Source organism: Epinephelus moara, chromosome 24 (assembly GCF_006386435.1).
Source record: "Epinephelus moara isolate mb chromosome 24, YSFRI_EMoa_1.0, whole genome shotgun sequence".
NCBI lineage: Eukaryota > Metazoa > Chordata > Actinopteri > Perciformes > Serranidae > Epinephelus > Epinephelus moara.
This window is the reverse complement of record NC_065529.1, coordinates 15,214,883-15,235,807: the sequence shown is the minus strand read 5'-3', so window position 1 is coordinate 15,235,807 and position 20,925 is coordinate 15,214,883. Positions and strand designations below refer to the sequence as shown.

At 37.4% G+C, this 20,925-nt stretch overlaps 2 protein-coding genes across 5 annotated transcripts in view; one reads left to right on the top strand and one right to left on the bottom strand.

Annotated features, from left to right (window-relative positions):
- Positions 1 to 3,307: 3,307 nt before the first annotated feature.
- On the top strand, positions 3,308 to 11,781 carry faim2b (Fas apoptotic inhibitory molecule 2b). 2 transcript variants are annotated; one of them, XM_050039219.1, is made up of 12 exons: positions 3,308 to 3,569; positions 4,174 to 4,219; positions 4,518 to 4,585; positions 5,027 to 5,091; positions 5,181 to 5,234; positions 5,329 to 5,379; positions 5,504 to 5,543; positions 5,645 to 5,682; positions 5,768 to 5,855; positions 5,950 to 6,045; positions 6,277 to 6,330; positions 10,182 to 11,781. In XM_050039219.1, exons 1-12 carry the CDS (start codon positions 3,555 to 3,557, stop codon positions 10,329 to 10,331), a joined length of 765 nt encoding a protein of 254 aa, XP_049895176.1. In that variant the 5' UTR covers positions 3,308 to 3,554; the 3' UTR covers positions 10,332 to 11,781. The 2 variants fall into 2 exon arrangements, with proteins under 2 accessions (XP_049895176.1, XP_049895175.1); XM_050039218.1 differs by having other exon boundaries at positions 3,309 to 3,569; positions 4,171 to 4,219.
- A 2,037-nt stretch (positions 11,782 to 13,818) lies between these two features.
- Positions 13,819 to 20,925, bottom strand: part of rbms2a (RNA binding motif, single stranded interacting protein 2a) — a 37,560-nt gene continuing 30,453 nt past the window's right edge. For 2 of the 3 annotated variants that reach the window (XM_050037880.1, XM_050037879.1), the window contains exons 10-14: positions 20,761 to 20,811; positions 20,199 to 20,309; positions 19,955 to 20,035; positions 18,410 to 18,497; positions 13,819 to 17,722 (exon numbers count right to left, since the gene is read on the bottom strand). In XM_050037880.1, the coding sequence (XP_049893837.1) occupies positions 18,417 to 18,497; positions 19,955 to 20,035; positions 20,199 to 20,309; positions 20,761 to 20,811 (324 nt within the window). In that variant the 3' untranslated portion in view covers positions 13,819 to 17,722; positions 18,410 to 18,416. The remainder of the gene's footprint in view (positions 17,723 to 18,409; positions 18,498 to 19,954; positions 20,036 to 20,198; positions 20,310 to 20,760; positions 20,812 to 20,925) is intronic. The other variant, XM_050037881.1, reaches the window with a different exon arrangement.

Below are 20,925 nucleotides of genomic sequence, written 5' to 3'. Positions count from 1 at the left end.
TGTGCACAGCAAATGTAGATTCATGCTAAGATTAATATTCCCTCTGAGGTAACTTTATCAGGAGAGCATGTGACTCCTCATATGAATATCAGGAGACACATATCCAGCAGTATATGCTGAATAAAAGCAATGAATCGCCTCCATGTCAGGTGATTCTCTGGCAGTCAAACTGTCTCGAAGCAATAGCACATACACTATCTCTCGCTCGGTGCCAAGAGATGAAAAATGAGCATCAGCCAAAAGCTGCCCTCTGCACTCCCTATATTTGAACACTGCCAAACTTTTATTCTCAGTGTGGTATCAGAAGAAAAAAAAAAACACTGAAAGTCTTCTACAGTGAAAGTCTCAGCTGGAGCTGTGACAACCAGTGTTCTAGTCATTTCTATGAACTGTGTGAGGTCTTCACGTGCCACCTACTGGACAGGATGATAACAACAGGAGCACATATTGGATGTGACTTTATTTTATGATTAGACACAGGGACCGGGGCTAATACTGGAACCAAACGTCCATTCTGTCAAAATCAATACCTCCTATAATCAAGCACTCAAAAACACAGACAAACAAAGACTTAGACCTAACCCTTACTCTAATCCTGTGACGTGTGTGTGTGTGTGTGTGTGTGTGTGTGTGTGTGTGTGTGTGTGTGTGTGTGTGTGTGTGCCACTAAACAACAAGCAGTCAGCATCTCTGTAGTGTATCAAAGTGTAATCTCAAAATACCAGGACAGCATATCTGAGGTCCAAAGTTCATTCTCACTTGTGAAAGAAATCTCACCACATGGCTCATTTAGTCGCTGATCTGGAGCTTTTGATCATATCACATGATCGCCATCAGCAGATAGAGTTTGCCAAGTCATATTGAAACTGTAGTTCTTTAAATTTCCATTGTTTATTTACATTACCCTTTCGTGAGATTGATTATCAAGGACCACTTTAATTCCTTCATAAGTGAGTATGGCTTATGTGTTGTCACTAAACATGCTCTTGCCCCACTATTAGAGGTAATAGAGACAGCATTTTTTTTATTTACGAGTCTTATACCTCTGGTCCAATGATCTGCTTACTCTCCTGAGCAGGGGCGCACCATCAGGGGAGGCAAACCAGGCAAATATTTGGAGCCCCACAAAAAAATCTAGGAAAAGAGTCCCCGCTGGCCACTCACATTGGCATATTTTGCAGCTATAACCCCTTCAAACCTCCCATAAAGACACCAAACAGTGCACCAACACTGCCCCATAAACACTTAAGTGGAGCCCCATCTAGCAACTGTGGGACACCTGGATAACATTCATTGGGACAAGGCCTCTTTGGGCTTCTTTGAGTGGGGCTTCCTAGAGTCTACGATCACCTCTGTCCCAGTGTAAAGAAGCCAAGGACACATGTATTTGAGTAACAATACTACAACCTGCAATCTGTCTGGCACATGTTCTTTCTTGCAACATACACTGACCAATTTAATCTTGTCTGCTGGTGCCATCTAGTGGTGATTAGAGGGAAGTGTATACAGAGGCATTTTGTATTAAACATGTTTTATGGGCTGAGGATTGGAGGAAATTTACTAAACTATCTGCATCCCATTTATTGCATCCCAAATGTCACTTAAACTTGTCTTTTTTAAAATGTTGATACCACGTAGTGTCAGAATTTGTTTATCCTTATCGTCCACGTTGTTTTGTATGGCTCCGCATTTTGTATGGCTGTCTGACTGAATGTCTAAGTGGCTCAATCAATCAATCAATTGATCGATCAATCAATCAATCAATCAATCAATCAATCAATCAATCAATCAATCAATCAATGCCTCTGTGTTTTTACCTATTTTCTGTATCCATATGTGCATCTGTGTCTGTGTATGTGTTGTGTAAAAAGCTGCTGGGTGCCTTAATTTCCCTCTTGATTGATAAAGTATCTATCTATCAATGAATGAACTGAAACACAGGCTTTGTGGTTTCAGACAATGTTTCACCACAATAAAGATCACACTTCCTGCTGAACATTAAAGTAAAGTAACATTATCAGACATCATTGTATCATCATGGATACGTAGCAGCACTACATCAGAATCACCTTTATTGGTCAATGTTTACACACATAACAACATTTTCTTTTTTTTGCTCTTAATGTACATAAATAGGCATACAACTACAAATAAAGCTGAGCAAATTAAACACAAACACTTTACTATGAACATTGGCTACGTACACACACACACACACACACACACACATATACACAGAATAACATACAGTACAATCAATGTTGGAAACAGTTGGACAGCAGCGCAGATAGATGTGCTGGAATGAATTTAGAATGATAACGTGGTGCATACTTATACATAATATACATATGTTTGACATTTACATGTTTGCAGTGTGTATTTACACCAAAAAAAAATTCTGGTGAGGTGGCTGCTTAATGTTAACTATATCACTATATAGCAGGCTTTTTGCACCCATTTTCACTGGTTGTCAATGGAAGGGGAACCATGAAACCTTATCAGTGGCTTTCTCATGTGTGTCCTTACTTTATGATCTATACTGAGACAAATCTCAATATGAAATACAGTAACACATTCCTTCAGAGCAGTTTATCATGCTTGTGAAGTTCGTAATGGTCTTTTTGGCAAGGCAGATGGTAGTCAAAACAATATTAGTAAAAATAGTGCCTGCTGGTAAACCTCAAAGGTTATGTGTTTACTCCATAATGTTCTTAACTTCAATCTCATTAGCCTGATGTGCCTGTTACAAAACCAGTCTCTTACACAAAAACATGATGTCATACAGTCCGTTCATGAGATCACTGGTGTGCTGCTAAAAATAAAGCAGACACAAAAGTCATCTCATAAGTCATATCTCATAAGCTCACTTGATAATGATGTACATTAATGTTGTCACTCAACATGTTAGTGTATATAAACAAATCCACGTGCACAGAGGTTGTTGGTTTTGTTTTGTATAATATATTACTACACAATATGAATATAAATATGTAGATTATCAAACATATTTTGTGTCTGTGCTCCTCATTTCCCCCCAAAGTGGAGCAAAGCAGTTATGTAATGCATATGTAATTCAGATATGTAAGTCCTTTGAGTCTTTTCTGGTGAGCACTAGGATGATTAACCGTCCTGGAACACTGTAGAGAAGGTTTGTGCCAGCAATGGGAGACATAAACGACGCCCCTGTTTTGCAACAGCAGTGGTACGGTCTGGCTTCATCTTAATGTTTTTGCGCTACCTGGACAATTCTAGAGCGACCTCATTAGGCTGAGGATAGGGGTGGCGTGGGATCAGGGTTAGAGAGAGATTAACCACATGGAGGCATATAAAGCTTCAGTGTAATCCGCACGCTGGAGACAAATTCAGAGCAACAACTATTCCACCAACAACATTTTTTTGCTTGCAACTCACAGTGTTTTGGACCACACAAATTACACAAGAGAAGAGGAGCTGAGTGTTTTTTTTTATTTAAAAGACAAGAAAAACATTAATCTGTGATTTCAGAATAGTTTTCCTCATCATCAGCAACTCAAAGGTGCAAAAAGGGGAAAATCATGAAGAAGGGAAAGGTATGTTTTTTACTTTCCTGCCTTACAGCCACACCACAGCTTTGTAATACATTGTATAGTGGTTGACTTGAATGCAGTTTTTAAGTTTGTATTCTGAGCTGCAATAGATACTTATTCTCCAAAAGTGAGAGACTCAGAGAGGCACAAATGATGAAGTCATGCAGTCATGCTCCGAGTCAGGATTGTAGGCTCTCCTGTTTCTGATTATTTTAATGACCACATCACAGCCAGGCTAAAATTATAACAATATATCGTCATTCAATGAATGTAGGTTTCAGTGTACTTCAATTATAGTGTTATACACGCTGGCTGCAAAAAGATGGAGGCCCAGCACATCCATCCTAATCCTTTGACCTAATCAAACATGGAGGCTGTTTTGTAGACAAATCTGTTATGAAGGATTGTCTGCGGGCAGCTTTAATAGTAAAATGGAAGGTATCATAGACTGAAGATGAAAGCAAAATTCAAATTCTCCATACATGTTTTATTCCCCTGTGCCAGCACAGGGGAATAAAACATGTATGGGAAATGCAACGACAGTTATGCTTTTTGTGTGTCTGATTAAAATTTTAAGAACGTTCAAACTTTAATTGTATCCCAGCAGGTCGGTGATGAAAAGGAGCCCCCTACTTATCAGGAGGCGACTGCAGGTATGATAAATTCCATTAGTTAAAAAAGTATTATCTTCTTAAGTTCTGTCTAGACTCACTACATAGAGTACACACTTGTTTGTGTGAAAATATATGTGTAAAAGTCAGACTTACAACATACAGTGAGTGAATGGTTCTTTTATTATGATTGGATTGTTTGTTTCATTGCAATTTTTAACTGTAAGGATGTGGTAAAAGTTGTGTCTTGACATCACATAAATATTTAAATAATGCTGCAGTATCATTTTTAGTGTGTCACCATGTGTGACCAGACGTCTCCTCCCTGCCTCTCTCACAGGATATGGGGAGATGGAGGCCCAGTTCGCCTGGGACGACAAGGTCATCAGGCAGACTTTCATCAGAAAGGTACAAATGTGTAATATAAAGTTAGGGCTGGACAATATGGAGAGGATCGAATATCACGATATGTTTGAACAAACACCTACGGTTTTGTTGAGTTGATTATTGGTGCTTTCACAAAAGATCTACACATTAACAATTTTGATAAATAATCATCAGTAATGTGGATATAATGACTGAGTGTGTAAAGGCAAATAACAGAGCAGCTAGAACAGTCTCCAGAATTCATAAAATTACATCACTTTACTCTATGCAGCCTTTACAACCAGGAAAACACAACCATTATGATATGACCATATCCAAAATCTACAACAATATTTAGCCTCATATCATGAAATCAATTGATACATTGCCCAGCAACAATATGAAACAAGTGTCATCAGTACAAACCAATATCACAGTGAGTCTTCCATTGCTCTGACATTGTCTATGTATGCCTCCCTGCAGGTCTACGCCATTCTCTTGGTCCAGCTGTTAGTGACAGTGGGAATTGTTTGTCTCTTCTCATTTTGGTAACTACTCTTTTGAAATCTCTCAAGTTTTTGTTTTTAGTACTTCGATTCAAACATGAATTTAATCCATTTAATTTTTGTCTCTACAGTGCACCTGTGAGGTATTTTATCCAGACACATCCAGGCTTGTACATGGCGTCTTAGTAAGTGAAAACATCATGATTGTAGTTATTGTGTCACCTTTATATTGTTAGACGTTGTTTACTAAATTTCGTATTTATTTATGTTTTTTGACAGTCTCATGTTCTTTGCCACCTACATCGCGTTGTCCTGCTGTGGAGACCTGAGGTAACGCTTCTTTGCAATACAACTAACAACACAAATACTCATTATGGTGAACACATAATACTGTGTAGATTTATATTTGTGAATTTAAGCTGTGGATTTTCTTTCTTTTTTTTAACCTAAACAGGAGGCAGTTTCCTTGGAATGTCATTTTGTTAGTTCTCTTTGTGAGTATTCCTCATCATGAAAACATACCGCAATATGCTCTTCACTCACACACTCAACACACACCCTAACTGCAGCGATATTTCTTCACTCTTCCCCCCAGACTGTGAGCATGGCCTTCATGATGGGATTTGTGTCGAGGTAAATACATGTGTTCATGTGGGTGTTTTCGACGTTGGTTTCAACCCATTCCAGAGTAAAAGACTCCTTCCTCTTTTCCCTCCAGTTTTTACAACACCAAATCAGTGGCTCTGTGCCTGGGGATCACAGCTCTGGTGTGTCTTTGTGTCACCATCTTCAGCTTCCAGAGCAAGGTCAGAGGAAACTTCTTACTTCAAACTGCTTTTAAACAACCAAACAAGTGAAAAAAAATCCATCATCTGTTTCTCTCTTTGTCATCTGTTGCAGATTGACGTCACATCCTATCAGGGTGTCTTGTTTTCTTTATGCATGGTCATGCTTCTCTGCGCCATTACCCTCTCCATTGTCGTCCCTTTTGGATATGTAAGTTCACCCACACCTTTCTGGAAGAAGTCTGAAATAACCTTTTACTGGTGATGAGTCCAGCCCCAGTTGCAGGATAATGCCTGCGGTGCCGCTAGCTGTATTTGGGTGTGCATTAACAAGAAGGGATTATCACAGATAATCTTGCAAAGCACTGCTGAGTTTTTCTTAAATTAGCATCCCGCTGCCCTTCTTAACAGTGTTTTGTAATGCATGTGTCTCGCACCACAGGTTCCCTGGTTACACGCCCTGTATGCTGTGGGAGGAGCCATCCTCTTTACTTTGGTGAGAATCACATCATGAAAATATGGAGGCCCTTTTCCACCATTTTGATCAAAAAACAAAACAAAAAAAAAGATCCTACGAGTCATTATAAAGAGAAACTTTTTTTTACAAATAATGACTTAGTATCTCAAAATAATGAAAAACGTTGTCAAAATGATGACCTAGCATCTTAAAATAATGACATTAATGACTTAATTTGTCAAAATGAGAAACTTTGTAAAAAAAAATAATGAGAAATTTCCTCAACCTGGTTTGGTTTCTCAAAATAAAATCTCAAAATAATAAATTAGTTATCTCAAAATAAGTAGTATCGTTCTCATTACTTTTGAGGAAATTTCTCATTATTTTGAAATACTAACTCATTATTGTACAATACTAACTCATTATTTTTGAGATACTAACTCATTATTTTTGAAATATTGACTCATTATTTTGAAGATACTAACTCATTATTTTTGAAATACTAACTCATTATTTTGAAGATACTAACTCATTATTGTACAATACTAACTCATTATTTTTGAGATACTAACTCGTTATTTTGAGATACTAACTCATTATTTTTAAATATTAACTAACTCATCATTTTGACATACTAACTCAATATTTTGAAACACTAACTCATTTTTAAAATACTAACTCATTATTTTGAGATACTAACTCATTTTTTTGAGAAATTAACTCGTTATTTTAAAATTCATTATTTTAAAATTCAAATTCATTATTTTGAAATACCAACTTATTATTTTGAGATACTGGGCTCTAGTTTCACGGTGCAGCGCAGGGTGGCGAACCCCGTGCAGAGCTAGTTTCGAGCAGCGCAACCCGAGGCGCGCTCAATTTGGTAGTTTGGCAGACCGAGGTGCACTGAGATGGGTGTGGCGGCGCAGCAGGGGGAGGTGTCGACAGATCCAGCTTGGCGCAGTGACAGTTTCGTGCCAAAACGTTTCGCCGAAGGTGCGCTAAAAGCTCGCCAGCTGGAACCAAGTCAGCTGCTGGTGTAGTGGAAGTTTGGCTGACTGGCGGACAGTACGCACACGTCACCAAAACCTCACAGTCAGGTTTCCAGAATATCAGGCACATTAACAATGCCATAAATAGCCACAAAACCACTATTCAATGCAACTATCTGCAATCAGCACATAAATGTATCTCTATATCAACTGTCCCGTCACATCTGATGTCAGATCAAAGGGGATTGGCACCGCTTGGCATGTTTGGCACGCGTAATGGAAACCCAACCTGATTTGATTAACACAGCTGCAAACTAATGAGTTCACCTCCCTCTCAGCCAACCACAAACAGCCACAGCATCAGATAGGGAGTATATATTCAACATCTGTCATCTTAGAAAAGTCAAAAGAAAAGAAACAGAGTGAGACTGCGAGAGAGAAAGAGAGAGCGCGCACGCACGAGAGAAACACAACATTGATTTACGATTGTGGTGACCTCCTCCCAGGCTACCTTTGCATCATCAGCCCGTGGAGGTCTGCTCACAGTTCCGTATATTTGGACACTGCGAGCTTGGACCTCCCGGACCAAAACATCAGTTTCCTCCTGGGAGAAGTTTGGCCGTCTGACGCTGCTGCTCTCTTCTGCCATGGCGAATTAAGTAAACTCTCATTGCGCCTACGCGCGGCGCATTTAAGGGCGAGGAGAAGGGCTCATTTGATTGATGTGTGTAAAACCCACTCCACACCTTCTCTCCTCCCTCTTTCCGACTTGCGCAGGTAGGAGGGACGGAGGTGGGAAAGAGGAGTAGCTGCGCCAGCGCGCACAGTGTGCCAAACTTGCTAAATCTGCCTGGCCACACCCAGTTGGCGAAGCGCAGGTGCGCTGTGCCTCCGCCTCGCCCGGTCTGCGAAACTAGAGGCCACTAACTCATTATTTTGAAATACTACCTCATTATTTTTCAGATACTTACTCATTATCTTAAAATTCCAAGTCATTATTTTGAAAAACTAACTCATTATTTTTAAATACTAAATCATTTTTTAAGATACTAACTCATTATTTTTGAAATACTAACTCATCATTTTGAAATACTAACTCATTATTTTTGAACTACTAACTCATTATTTTTCGATACTTAATCATTATTTTCGAAATAACTCATTATTTCAAAATACTAACTCATTATTTTGAAATACCAACTCATTATTTTGAGATACTGACTCATTATTTTTAAGATAATAACTTATTATTTTGAAATACTGCCTCATTATTTTTAAGATACTTACTCATTATCTTTAAATTCCAACTCATTATTCTGAAATACTAACTCATTATTTTGAGATACCAACTTATTATTTTGAAAAACTAAGTCATTATTTGTGAAATACTAACTCATTATTTCTGAGATACTAACTCATTATTTTGATATACTGTCTCATAATTTTTGAAATACTAACTCATCATTTTGAAATACTAACTCATTATTTTTCGATACTAACTCGTTATTTTTGAAATACCAACTCATCATTTTGAAATACTAACTCATTATTTTTCAATACTTAATAATTATTTTTGAAATAACTCATTATTTCAAAATACTGTCATTATTTTAAAATACTTACTCATTATTTTGAAATACTAACTCATTATTTTGAAATACCAACTCATCATTTTGAAATACTAACTCATTATTTTTCGATACTAACTCGTTATTTTTGAAATACCAACTCATCATTTTGTAATACTAACTCATTATTTTTCGATACTTAATAATTATTTTTGAAATAACTCATTATTTCAAAATACTGTCATTATTTTAAAATACTTACTCATTATTTTGAAATACTAACTCATTATTTTGAAATACCAACTCATCATTTTGAAATACTAACTCATTATTTTTCGATACTTAATCATTATTTTTGAAATAACTCATTATTTCAAAATACTAAGTCATTATTTTAAAATACTAACTCATCATTTTAAAAATACTCACTCATTATTTTGAAATACTGAGTCATTATTTTTGAAATACTAACTCATTATTTTTGAACTACTAACTCATTATTTTTCGATACTTAATCATTATTTTCGAAATAACTCATTATTTCAAAATACTAACTCATTATTTTGAAATACCAACTCATTATTTTGAGATACTGACTCATTATTTTTAAGATAATAACTTATTATTTTGAAATACTACCTCATTATTTTTAAGATACTTACTCATTATCTTAAAATTCCAACTCATTATTCTGAAATACTAACTCATTATTTTGAGATACTAACTTATTATTTTGAAAAACTAAGTCATTATTTGTGAAATACTAACTCATTATTTCTGAGATACTAACTCATTATTTTGATATACTGTCTCATAATTTTTGAAATACTAACTCATCATTTTGAAATACTAACTCATTATTTTTCGATACTAACTCGTTATTTTTGAAATACCAACTCATCATTTTGGAATACTAACTCATTATTTTTCGATACTTAATAATTATTTTTGAAATAACTCATTATTTCAAAATACTAAGTCATTATTTTAAAATACTTACTCATTATTTTAAAATACTAACTCATCATTTTAAAATACTTACTCATTATTTTGAAATACTAACTCATCATTTTAAAATACTTACGCATTATTTTGAAATACTAACTCATCATTTTAAAATACAAACTCATTATTTTGAAATACTGACTCATTATTTTTGAAATACTAACTCATTATTTCAAGAAAGTTTCTCTTATAATGACTTCTTTTTTAATCAAACTGGCAGAAATGGGTTTCCATATACAGATCTCAATATCGTCCAGCTGAAGTTTGTTTGTAAACTAATTTACTCTCCCTGGTTCTTCTCACTCTGTCCCTCTTTCTGCCACAGTTCCTGGCGTTTGACACCCAGATGCTGTTAGGGAACAAGCGCTACACTATAAGTCCAGAAGAATATATTTTTGCCACCCTCAGCATCTACCTGGACATCATTTACCTGTTCAGCTTCCTGCTACAGATCATGGGAGGAGGCCGCGAATAAAGCATTCCACCTCCTCTTCTCCCCCTACATAGTATTAATTTGTCCTTTAACTGATCTGTTTGAACTGCTAACAAACTCAACAATCAACCTGGATATACTACCCTCGTGAACAAGACGACATCAGGGGTAGGCCCATATGGTTTTTCATGAATGAGTTTTTTTCTGTATGTATCCATGTCCATACAATCCTGCTGCTGTTTTTGTCACTTTGACACAGCCCACACCTGCCTGATACCTCACTGCAGGGGCAGAGCCTGATGTTTGTGACTCAACCCAGACCTAGGGGGGTCCAGAGGGTATGCTCTCTTTGCCGTTTATAGCAGCTACATGCACCATTTCTTTGATAGTTGCCAGGGGGAAAAAAATAATACTCTTGAGCAAGTATCTATTTTGTATCAAATATCGTCTCCTGAAAAGAGGCAAAAATTGGAAGTTGACATAAACAGCATCACAGATGAGAGTACAGAGTACAGAGTACACAGACTGGATGTTTAGCTAACGAATCTGCTACATGTGAATCCATGCTGTAATAATATGAGCTGCTCTAATTTCGAATCAAGGATCCCCAACAAGGCCAAGTAGATGTAGTCTTTAATAATCAAAATTTAATATTAGGCCAACAGAAGAACATTTATTCAGACATAGTAGTATAAACAACATGGGTACGTATTATTATCTGTATGACACAACATTGGAGGTATTTTAAAGACCTAAAAGATTCAGGGCTCACTGTAGTCATTCACTTTACTCTGACCATTCCTTTGTATGTGATTTTGTATTTCTCGGGGGTCCACTGTGACCCCACCATCCTACAGTGTGTAGTCAAACAGTCATTAGGCTCATAAGTGGACAACAGACCCAAAACAGAGTTAATTATTATCTGTTTCCATCACTGAGCCAAAAAGGGAGATTCATAAAATCTGCACTTTCAGGTTTGCTTTAATAAATGACTGTTTCACCAGCTATGTACAGTAGATACAGTTTGTTTTATACTTGTTTTAATGCACATTATCACTGATGACAAGTTTAGTGTTTAACTGTATGTGTCTGAGATATTTTCAGCTCAGTTTGAGCGTGGATGTTTTTGCCGGGAAATACTGTTTGAGTGAAACTGAACCACTGGATTTCAACTAACATCTAGACTTTCGAAGCTATGATACAATACCAACCACAAAGGGAAACTGTGCGTTTGTAGCATCATTCTTCATACTTTAACAACATACCTAAGTTATTAGACATCAGTTGCAATTTCTATTGTAACATTAATGTGGCCTTTGGGACATGATAGAAAATGATTTCATGTGAACAAGTTGATGATTAGAATATGAGCTTTAGAAATGTTCAAACTGTATAGTGAATAAAACACATGGCATGTTCATATTTGTTTTTTCTAACAGTGAGCTGTGTCCATTTGATTCTGACGTTTCAATAAAAGTGACTCATGAAAAGTTGTTTAATGGTGATTAATCATTTCTTTACAGCTGATACATTCCATATGTCCTAACAACACAGCTATTAAACTTTGTGCACAAGTAAGACGCCAAAGACAGTCAGTGGAAATGCCAGAAAACGTTTCATGAGTGGCCAGATGGGGCCACTGAAAATCTTGGGGAGGCGCACCAAAACCAAAAGCCATTGAATTTCAGGAATTCAATTTTGCTGTTGTAGTATAGTTGAAAACTACATCAATATGAGAGTACAGGAGTCACATACTTATATATCTTGGTTTGTTATTTTACAGTTAATATTACTAATTATCTGATGAGTGTAGACTAATATCAGTACAGTTAGGTATGGGTACCCATAGAACCTGTATTCATTCATATATGTTGAGGTGAGAGTTGAAAATCACCATGTCAGTTTTTCCCCTGGCCAACATTTAGTCTAACTTTGGAGTGTTATTTAGCCCCCTTCCCGACAAGCTAGTATCTTGTTATTAATGGATACCTTAGGTTGTCTAGTTTCACAAGAAACCAATTTTGCATTAGCTTAAAAAATGAAGGTGCGACAGCCCCCTAAAGACAGCAGTGTTAAGGCTCCAATTATGTTTATCAGGGTAAGCTATTGGTGCCACTGCACTCAGGTATCTGTGCAGTTAGCTGAGCTAAATTAATCATAGCTGTAGAAGCGAGTATGGATGGTTTCCTGTCTGTGTATTAGGCCTGTGATGGACTGGTGGCCTGCACAGGAGGTACCCCTCTGCTCCCCTATTGCATGCTGGAACAGACTCCAGCAAGGCAAGGCTGTAGGTTTGGTTTCAGAAAAAAAACATAAATATATATGTGAATGGTATTTCGTGCACTCTTTATATTTGTATCAATCTGGCAAATAACACATTGTTATTAATTAAACTGGGCTTTCCAAATTAATTTTAGTGACTTTTTTTTATTTTTAACAAATGTTTTAATAGTTGTAATATTAATTATCAATTATGTCACCTCACATTTACTTTTTGTTGATACAGCCCTCATACATTATTACTGCTAAATATACGACTTACATCTTTGCTTGTGTTTTTTACTTATGTATTATGCTTCTGTCGGTCCATCGGTCCATCTCATTCTTGTGAACGCGATATCTCAAAAACACCTTGAGGGAATTTCTTAGAATTTGGCACAAACGTCCACCTGAACTCAAGGTGAACTTTTTAGATTTTGGTGGTCAAAGGTCAGGATCACTGTGACCTTGCATTCATCTCATTCTTGTGAATGTGATATCTCAAAAAGGTCTAGGAGGAATTTCCTGAATTCAGCACAAACGTCCACATAGACTCAAGAATGAACTGATTAGATTTTGGTGGTCGAAGTTCACTAAATCAAGAATTAAGAGAGTTATTGTGAAACTATTTCACACAAATGTCTAAAATGATTAAATGATGACATTTTTATCCAAAAAGTCAAAGGTCAACTTCACTTTGACATCATAATGTGAAATGCAAAAACACTTTTCCGGCCATACCTTAGGAACCAAGGGGTGACATCTGGTCAGATACTGAATTGGTGACACTAATCTTGCATGTTAAAATATGTAGCTTCTCTGCAGAAACATCCATATTTGAGGCATTATGGTCTGTCTATGTATGAGTCTGGAAAGATATGGATGTAAACTGTAACTGCAACTTGACTGGTTCACAAAGGCATTTGACCACAAGGCAGTAATTCTAGTTTTATATGTAGAGGTGTTTGCAGTATTTTTTTCAGGATTTTGAGCGGAAATTCCCCAACTGAATTACATCCTCGGACTTCAGTCCCCTGTAACTCATAACAAAACAAGTAGGTTTAGAAAATGGACAGTCAGCTTTGACCTATTGAGCTACACTTACACATGCAAATACCTTCAGAGTTATGATGACAGATACCAGCGCAGTAATTATCAATGCAGCTGAAACAGCAGCAGCAGGAGGAGGTAATGATCCATCTGCTGTCAATAATGCAGCCCCTCCACTCAGTTACCATGAGGCAGAAAATCAAAAGCACAGTTCACCCGATCATTGAAACAAGGCTTTTATTAAAAAAAGAAAAAAACTGACATATTCAAATTCAAAAGAAAACCAAGAAAGAAGGAAAATCTTATCTCAATCAATAAAAAAAACACAAGTTACAGACAATTTAGCAACTCTGGCACAGGAAGACAAAAGTAGCCAAGTGGCTTTGCAAAATAACCAAATATCAAAACCTCTTTCCTCTTAACAAAACTGTACAAAATGAGTTCTTGTATAAATAAGAAAACTGTTCACAAGCAGGGAGTGGGATGAGCCTATCGGATTTTCAAAATGCCTGGGATGCACACAAACCTGGTTCACACAGTGTGGAATTTAATTATTTCTAGGTCAAAAATGTCACCTTATAACAACATTTCTAAGTTTTAATAATATAAAATACAACTATTTAAACTGCCCATCAGCCTAGTGAAACAACAGTAAACTACTTTCTGTACATTAGTATCATGAGGTTATGTCTGAAAATAAAACAAATGATGGACTCTCTATGTTAACCAAATGCAAATAAAAGGGGACATTTTGAAAATCCAGATTGGCCAACATCTAACCACCTGTTTGGAAATCCTGTTTTAGCAGCAAAACATTTTGAAGCTATGAAATAAGCCATCAAATCTCCATTAGGGTGGACGAAAAAAGAGCGTTTTCAAATTGGTGTGGACTAAAAAAATAAGTGCGAGGAGATTTGTCTTTTTTCTGATATTGTGTACACAACTGATCTCACTATTCCTACAATTAAATGTAACTTAAGGTTCTACTTTTCATGATGCAAATTTTGGAGCATCGTGACTTTCTGTAATATTATCTCTGCTGACAAGTTTTTAAAATATAAAAAGAAAATAAATAAACACTGCATTGTAACAAGTGGTCATTTCATAGTTTCAAAATCCTGTTTTTGTATTAAAAGTGATGGCTAATACATGGAATATCATTTCTCTGAACATATAAACAATATCCATGACATTTTCCTTCATGGTGCACTGAATCTGAAAAACTTGCTAGTCACTGTGTTATCTGGACAGGTTATAAATCATTAAAAAAAAACACACACACACAAGAAGAAACAAACAACATGGTGTACAGAGAAAAGTGGAAGGGAGGGGAAAAAAAGACTATTTACAAAATTAGCTCTCGTGTCTGAAACTCTCGCTGTCGTAAAAGCTCTGGATTCCTCCTGGGTGTCTGCAGAGGCCAATAAAGTTCATAATGAGTCTACATGTGCACCAACTCTCCACCGCATTACGTATACTGAGGGAAACTCAGCTTCATTAACACATGTAAACAAAACCAGATCGTTCACGTGTAGTTTACTTTATGACAGATAGAGTAGTGGAAAAAAAAGTTCTCACAAAACCTTAAACTGTGGTCATAATGTGGAATATTGTGTGCACGTCACCACCTTTATTGCGATCTTTCTCTTTCTGGGTCTATCTGAAGCAGAATTTTATCCAGCTACACACACACAACACATGATCGTCTACGAACCAGAGCAGTTTATCTGCGACAGAGAGCTAAAAGACGGGGCGGCTACAACATCTTTGGTTGTGAACAGAAACACACAGCAAAAAGTTGACATGAAAAAAAAGAAAATGTAAAGAGAAACAGAATCATCAAACTGCGAGCCTCAACAAAGATGTTTTCACACTGCGTTTATCACTGGACTCAAACGTAGATGGCTGAAGAGCGGGAAGAAGAGCTCCTCGTAACCCTACAGCTAGACGACCAACTCGATGGCATTCAAACAAGCCTGTTGCTATTTCTGTAGTATATACAACTTAGTGTCAACCCTATGAGAGATCAGGCAGTTCATCCAGAGGAAAACATTAAGGCTTAGCTAAAAATAGTTTTTGCAGAATTTCGGATCACTCCTAAATTCATTCAGACTTGCTGTCTCACTAAAGGCTTCAAGAATCGTCTTTAATGGCACTTCCATGGTCTAGTGAGCAGTCCTTTGTAAAACCATTTATTTCTATTATCTACATATCTACAGTTTTTTGATGTCTGCATAAATTAAAGTTCAACATATTTGGATGTTGGTGACATGAGCTCCACTCGAAAAGACCGAGGCACACCCAGGGCTCGTGCGCACGAAGCCTCTTTGAGCCGCAACACTGATGCAGCGCCAGTGTGAATCATTTGGATCAGCACTAAAATGAAGTCATTGTTTGGTTCAACTCTCAACTCCAAAAGGCTTTCTCCAAACAGGCCCGACACAACATGAGGACAGAAGACACAAGGTTTGGAACGGAAAAATTGAACAAGAGAAAAACTCGATGTGCACAACAAAACAGCATCAATCCCTACACAGAGAAAAAACTAACATCTACTCTTAAAAAAGCTAAAATCTACAGCTAAAATCTAATCTACTTCAAAGGTAAATTCATCCAAAAAATAAGGCAAAGTAGCTCAAAAAGGGTTTCAAGTGACAGACGAAAGCAAAACAGAAACTTTCTACAAACTAAAAAAAAAAATCACTGACAGAGAATCAAACTCAGGTGACAACAGCAGCATTGAAAAAAAAAGACTTACAGCTCCCTTTCCTTTCAAACTAATAATTCTCAGGGATGGTGTTAGTCTTCTATTTGATTTCCCTCATCGCTTTTGCTAAACTATATCTTAATTTAGTAACTGCAATGTTCTTTGTACACATAATCTTTCAGTAATCTAACTGCTCAGATCTAAAGCACGTTCACTTCATCCCTTCGACAGAGGATGAATTTAATGATACCTGAAAGTTTGCCACAGCGAAACCGCTTAAAACCACTTCTCATGGACATGGATGTAACGTGGAGTTACACTCTAACAAAACAGGACGACTATTAGTATGAACAGGTGTCATTTTTGTCTTCTTTCATGGCGCACACAGGACTCAAACTACTAAAGAATCATTTTCATGAGCCAAAATATTAGAGCTCATCATTAATGCATGGGGTTAAGTCCATTTCATCATCATAGACTACAGTATTAAATAACGTCTTTTCTATAAATGTATGTTTCAATGATCTAAATACTCTAAAAAATAGAACTATAATTCAAATATAAATAGAAATAATTGATTGTCTTTTGTTCACTTATGGAAGAATGTTTAAAAAAAAGAATTTGATGAAACTATAAATAGTCAATGTTATTATTATATAACATCTGTGCGTGAATAGAAATCTCTGCAGCAGTTACAGGAAGAAGTAGCTTTAAACGGTTTGCCTCCCCGCAGTAATAATGACCCGACACATCAGACCAGCAAAAGTGTTTTGTAAGTTTTTTAAATCTGTACAAATTGTTACCCCCGCTGCTGCAAATAGAACATCAAACAACAGACATCAGGAAATAAAAATAAAAGTTTGCATATTTTACAAAAAAATAAAAGACACATTGTGTTTCAACTCTTCCTTGAATCACCCTGAAACGTCCAGAATGCTTTTTTTTAAAAAATAAGAATTTGTTATATTACGTGCACAAAAATAATGCTCTGTGTCTTTTCCTCCGCTCTTAAGTTTTTTTTTCCATTTTTTTTTTTTTTAACTTCTTGTGTTCCTTTTTTTTCAGTTATCAAAATAGATCAAAGCTTCTGTGAAGAAGATTCCCACCTTTGGTTGATCAACGCTTGAGGATGTGAGCAGGAAAGTCCAATGATGTAAGTGTTGTCCGTTTTCTTAAAAAAAAAAAAAAAAAGAAAAAAATACAGACATTTACACACACGCACACACACATACACACACACACACACGCACGCACGCACACACACAAACAAACGCACACACAAACACAAGCACACATGTTCCTTTTGTTATCCATGTTCAAGTCCGGGTGCTTGGTGATGTCACAGAGCACAGTTCTCTTCCAGCTGAATCCAGTTTGGTTGGATTCATCTCGTGCCCTCGGCCCCACCCTGCTGGAGCTGAGAGACGCACACAAGTCAGTAATGACACACTGAACCTGCTCAATCATTCCTATACCTTGAACACGTACAATATATCCTTTTGAATTAATTCATAACCTACTATCGGGCATGCACATCCATGTTAGCAGGTTTTAATGCAGCAGTGACCTAAAAAGAATATTTCACTCACAAGATGATCATTTGCATGTCAATCACTCACCCTGTGTTACACTGAATTTTTAAGAAAACTTTTTCGCATGCCTCAGTGGTGAACAAAGAATCCAAAATGGAGAAAGCTCTTGATGGATTTAGGTAAAAGAGGTCTGTGTTTAGCCACAGCCAAACTATATGAAAACATCTGTTTACAAACTCTCTCACAACTCATGCAGTATAATCAGGCCCCCAGGAACGCTGCTCAACCTGGAAAATATCCCCTGCGGCCCAAAAAACATTTTCCCCAAAATTATATACGCCACCATTATAAAAGAGACGTGGATTGGATTCGTCCTTAACCATGGAGGCATGCCAGAAAAACAAAGTTTTCTTCATGAATTCAGCGTAACACGGGGCGATCGACTGATATACAAATGATAATTTTGTTGGTGAAGTATTCCTCTCATGACTTTGCAGTTTAAGTGCTTTAAAAACATCGGCCTACGTTTGTCTAATTTGCAGGACACAGCAGAGAAACTTTCACTGTCCTACCTTAGCTTCACTTGGTGTGTTGGTATGAGTAGTTTGTGTGTTCTGCAGGAGTCTCCATGGCAACCTGTTGCTGTTGACCACCATTTTCCTAAAAAAAGATGGACAGAGGACAAATTATTCAAAAATACTATACTTGATAATTAATGGTAATGTGTTATTTTAACAGATTAAAAGATACAAAGAAAAAGAAAGCCTGTATTTTCCCCCTGCCCTCCCCACCACGCTAAGGACATGACACTTTTTTGAGTGGATGACCCAAAGTAAAACACGTGAAATCTGTTAACTTAAAGCCAGTGCGTACTCTAGGACGTATTTACTAAAAGGTATGCTTAATATTTTACCTTGTGCTATAATTAAAGGAGTGGCTGAAGTTCATCAATGAGACTGACTCAATTCTACCCTCACACCCGTCACTCTACTCCACCCTCTCCATCCAATCACACCCTCAGCTCACCCTGGCCTACTACTGTGCCTCTTCCCATTCATAAACCTGCTCTTTTTTCCATTCACTGTCTGTGGCTCCCACCACAATCACTGAGCTCCACCTTCCTACAAATGACTCAAGATTCCCCGCAGGCTCAGCCGCCCTCCTGCAGAGCGCTCAGCCAGGAACCTGCTACAGCACCAGAGCACACACACTGTGCAGTCTGCGCCAAACGTCTCCATAAAATGAGTTTGTCTCTCATTCACGAGTGGCAAAGGCTCTCTGGGTTGAATAATGGAGGAGCTAATATAGACAAATTGTTTGGACAGTACACTGGAGGAAAATTATGTGGGGAAAATACAACATATATATTAATACATTCATTAAATAATTAAGAGTTTCCATGAATTATTCAAAGATAAAGAAAGAAGACAGAAAGACATTCTTTACACAGTTTAATTCTGCATATCAGCATGTGCTAATGTACAATGTAAATATGTTTGCTGTGAAAAGCTTTCTATAATACAAATATTTGAAAGAGAAACTCTAAAAAAACAAAAAACAAAATTAAAGTCTTCTAGACTGCTAATAAAGATGTAAAATCTGTCCTATCAAATTTCTGTGAAGACCACCTCAGAAATGGCATGACTCCTGTCTCGGTTTTATCTTTCAAAACAGGACATGATCACCTATACTGTTTTCACACCACATCACTTTCTGGCATCCAAAAATCATCATCACATCATCAAAACCTCTGATATACATTGTACATTATACATTTGTATTTATAGAATACTACAGAAGTCCTCACAGCCACTACGTCAGCTCCTACCTGTCATTAAATACCAGACACACCTTCAGGGCACATGGACACTGTCCAGCTCAATAAAACAGTCAGTAGGAAGTATTAATAGCCAACTCCACCTACTGTTGTGCCTTAACTCTGCCACTCCTTAAAATACACACAAATAAGATCTGACGTGCTAAAAGCAGCAGCTTTTTTTAAGCACACAGATGTGTCAAGTTTTAGTAAATATGTCCTTATAAGAGTTTTAATTATTAGTCATCCCCATCACGGAAATATAAAATATAAGCAGCTGAGGTTGAGACTAGCTTCATACCTCTACTGGGACACTGGAGGGAGGCACTGGGGTGTACTGGGGGATGTAGGTCCCCTGCATAGTTGTGTTGGCCGGAATATACTGTAGGGAAGGCAGAGAGGAAAACACAAATTGTGTGTAGTATTTGACATCAATAATTGATCTCGTGAATGTCAGGACAGTTAGCTATGGGGGCAATTTACTGCCTTGTCCATTGTGTGTGTCCGTGTGTGTGTGTGTGTGTGTGTGTGTGATTGGTACTGACTGTGCCCGTGCTGCCCAGGGACAGGTGGCTTAGCTGCTGGGCAAGAGGTCCCATCATGGACGTGGGCTGGATGGACATGGCGTGATCCATTGTCGGGGTAAGAACTGTACCCTATGAATGCACAGAGACACACACAAACATAAATTCCAGAGTCTGAATCACGTGTGTTTAAAATCCATCACATGAGAGCAAAACATACACAAATATGTCAGAGACTACAGTTAAAACTGGAGTGCAGGACTTTTACGTATAAACGAACTTCTGTTACATTCAAGCCATTGCCAAACGAGTTCACACGATGCTGATTAAGACAATAGCCAACAGGAAAAGCTCTCACTACTTTGCAGTATACCAGGGTGGTGCTGTCAGGTGTCTGTGGAGACTCCCCTGCACTAGTACACTTTACGTCAAACAGCCAGGGCTTAAGGGGTCAGGACCAGGGTCAGTATGGCGGAAATTCTATAAAGCATCCAAAATAGTTTCGAGAGCTCCACCAAAAAGTGTAAACGCAAAGTGTAAATAGGCTATATGAGCGATACTGATACTGAGGAGGGGTACTCACAGCTGGCTGCATGAGGTATGACTGATGGTGCATCCAGGACGGGCTGTGTACCTACAGATCAGGAAACATGTCAGACTTATTTGTGATGCACTGCTGTTGCTTACACAGTCCCCTCAGAGCCCTTAGTATGTAAGTCTGAGCGGCCATGAAAACCTGAGGAACATT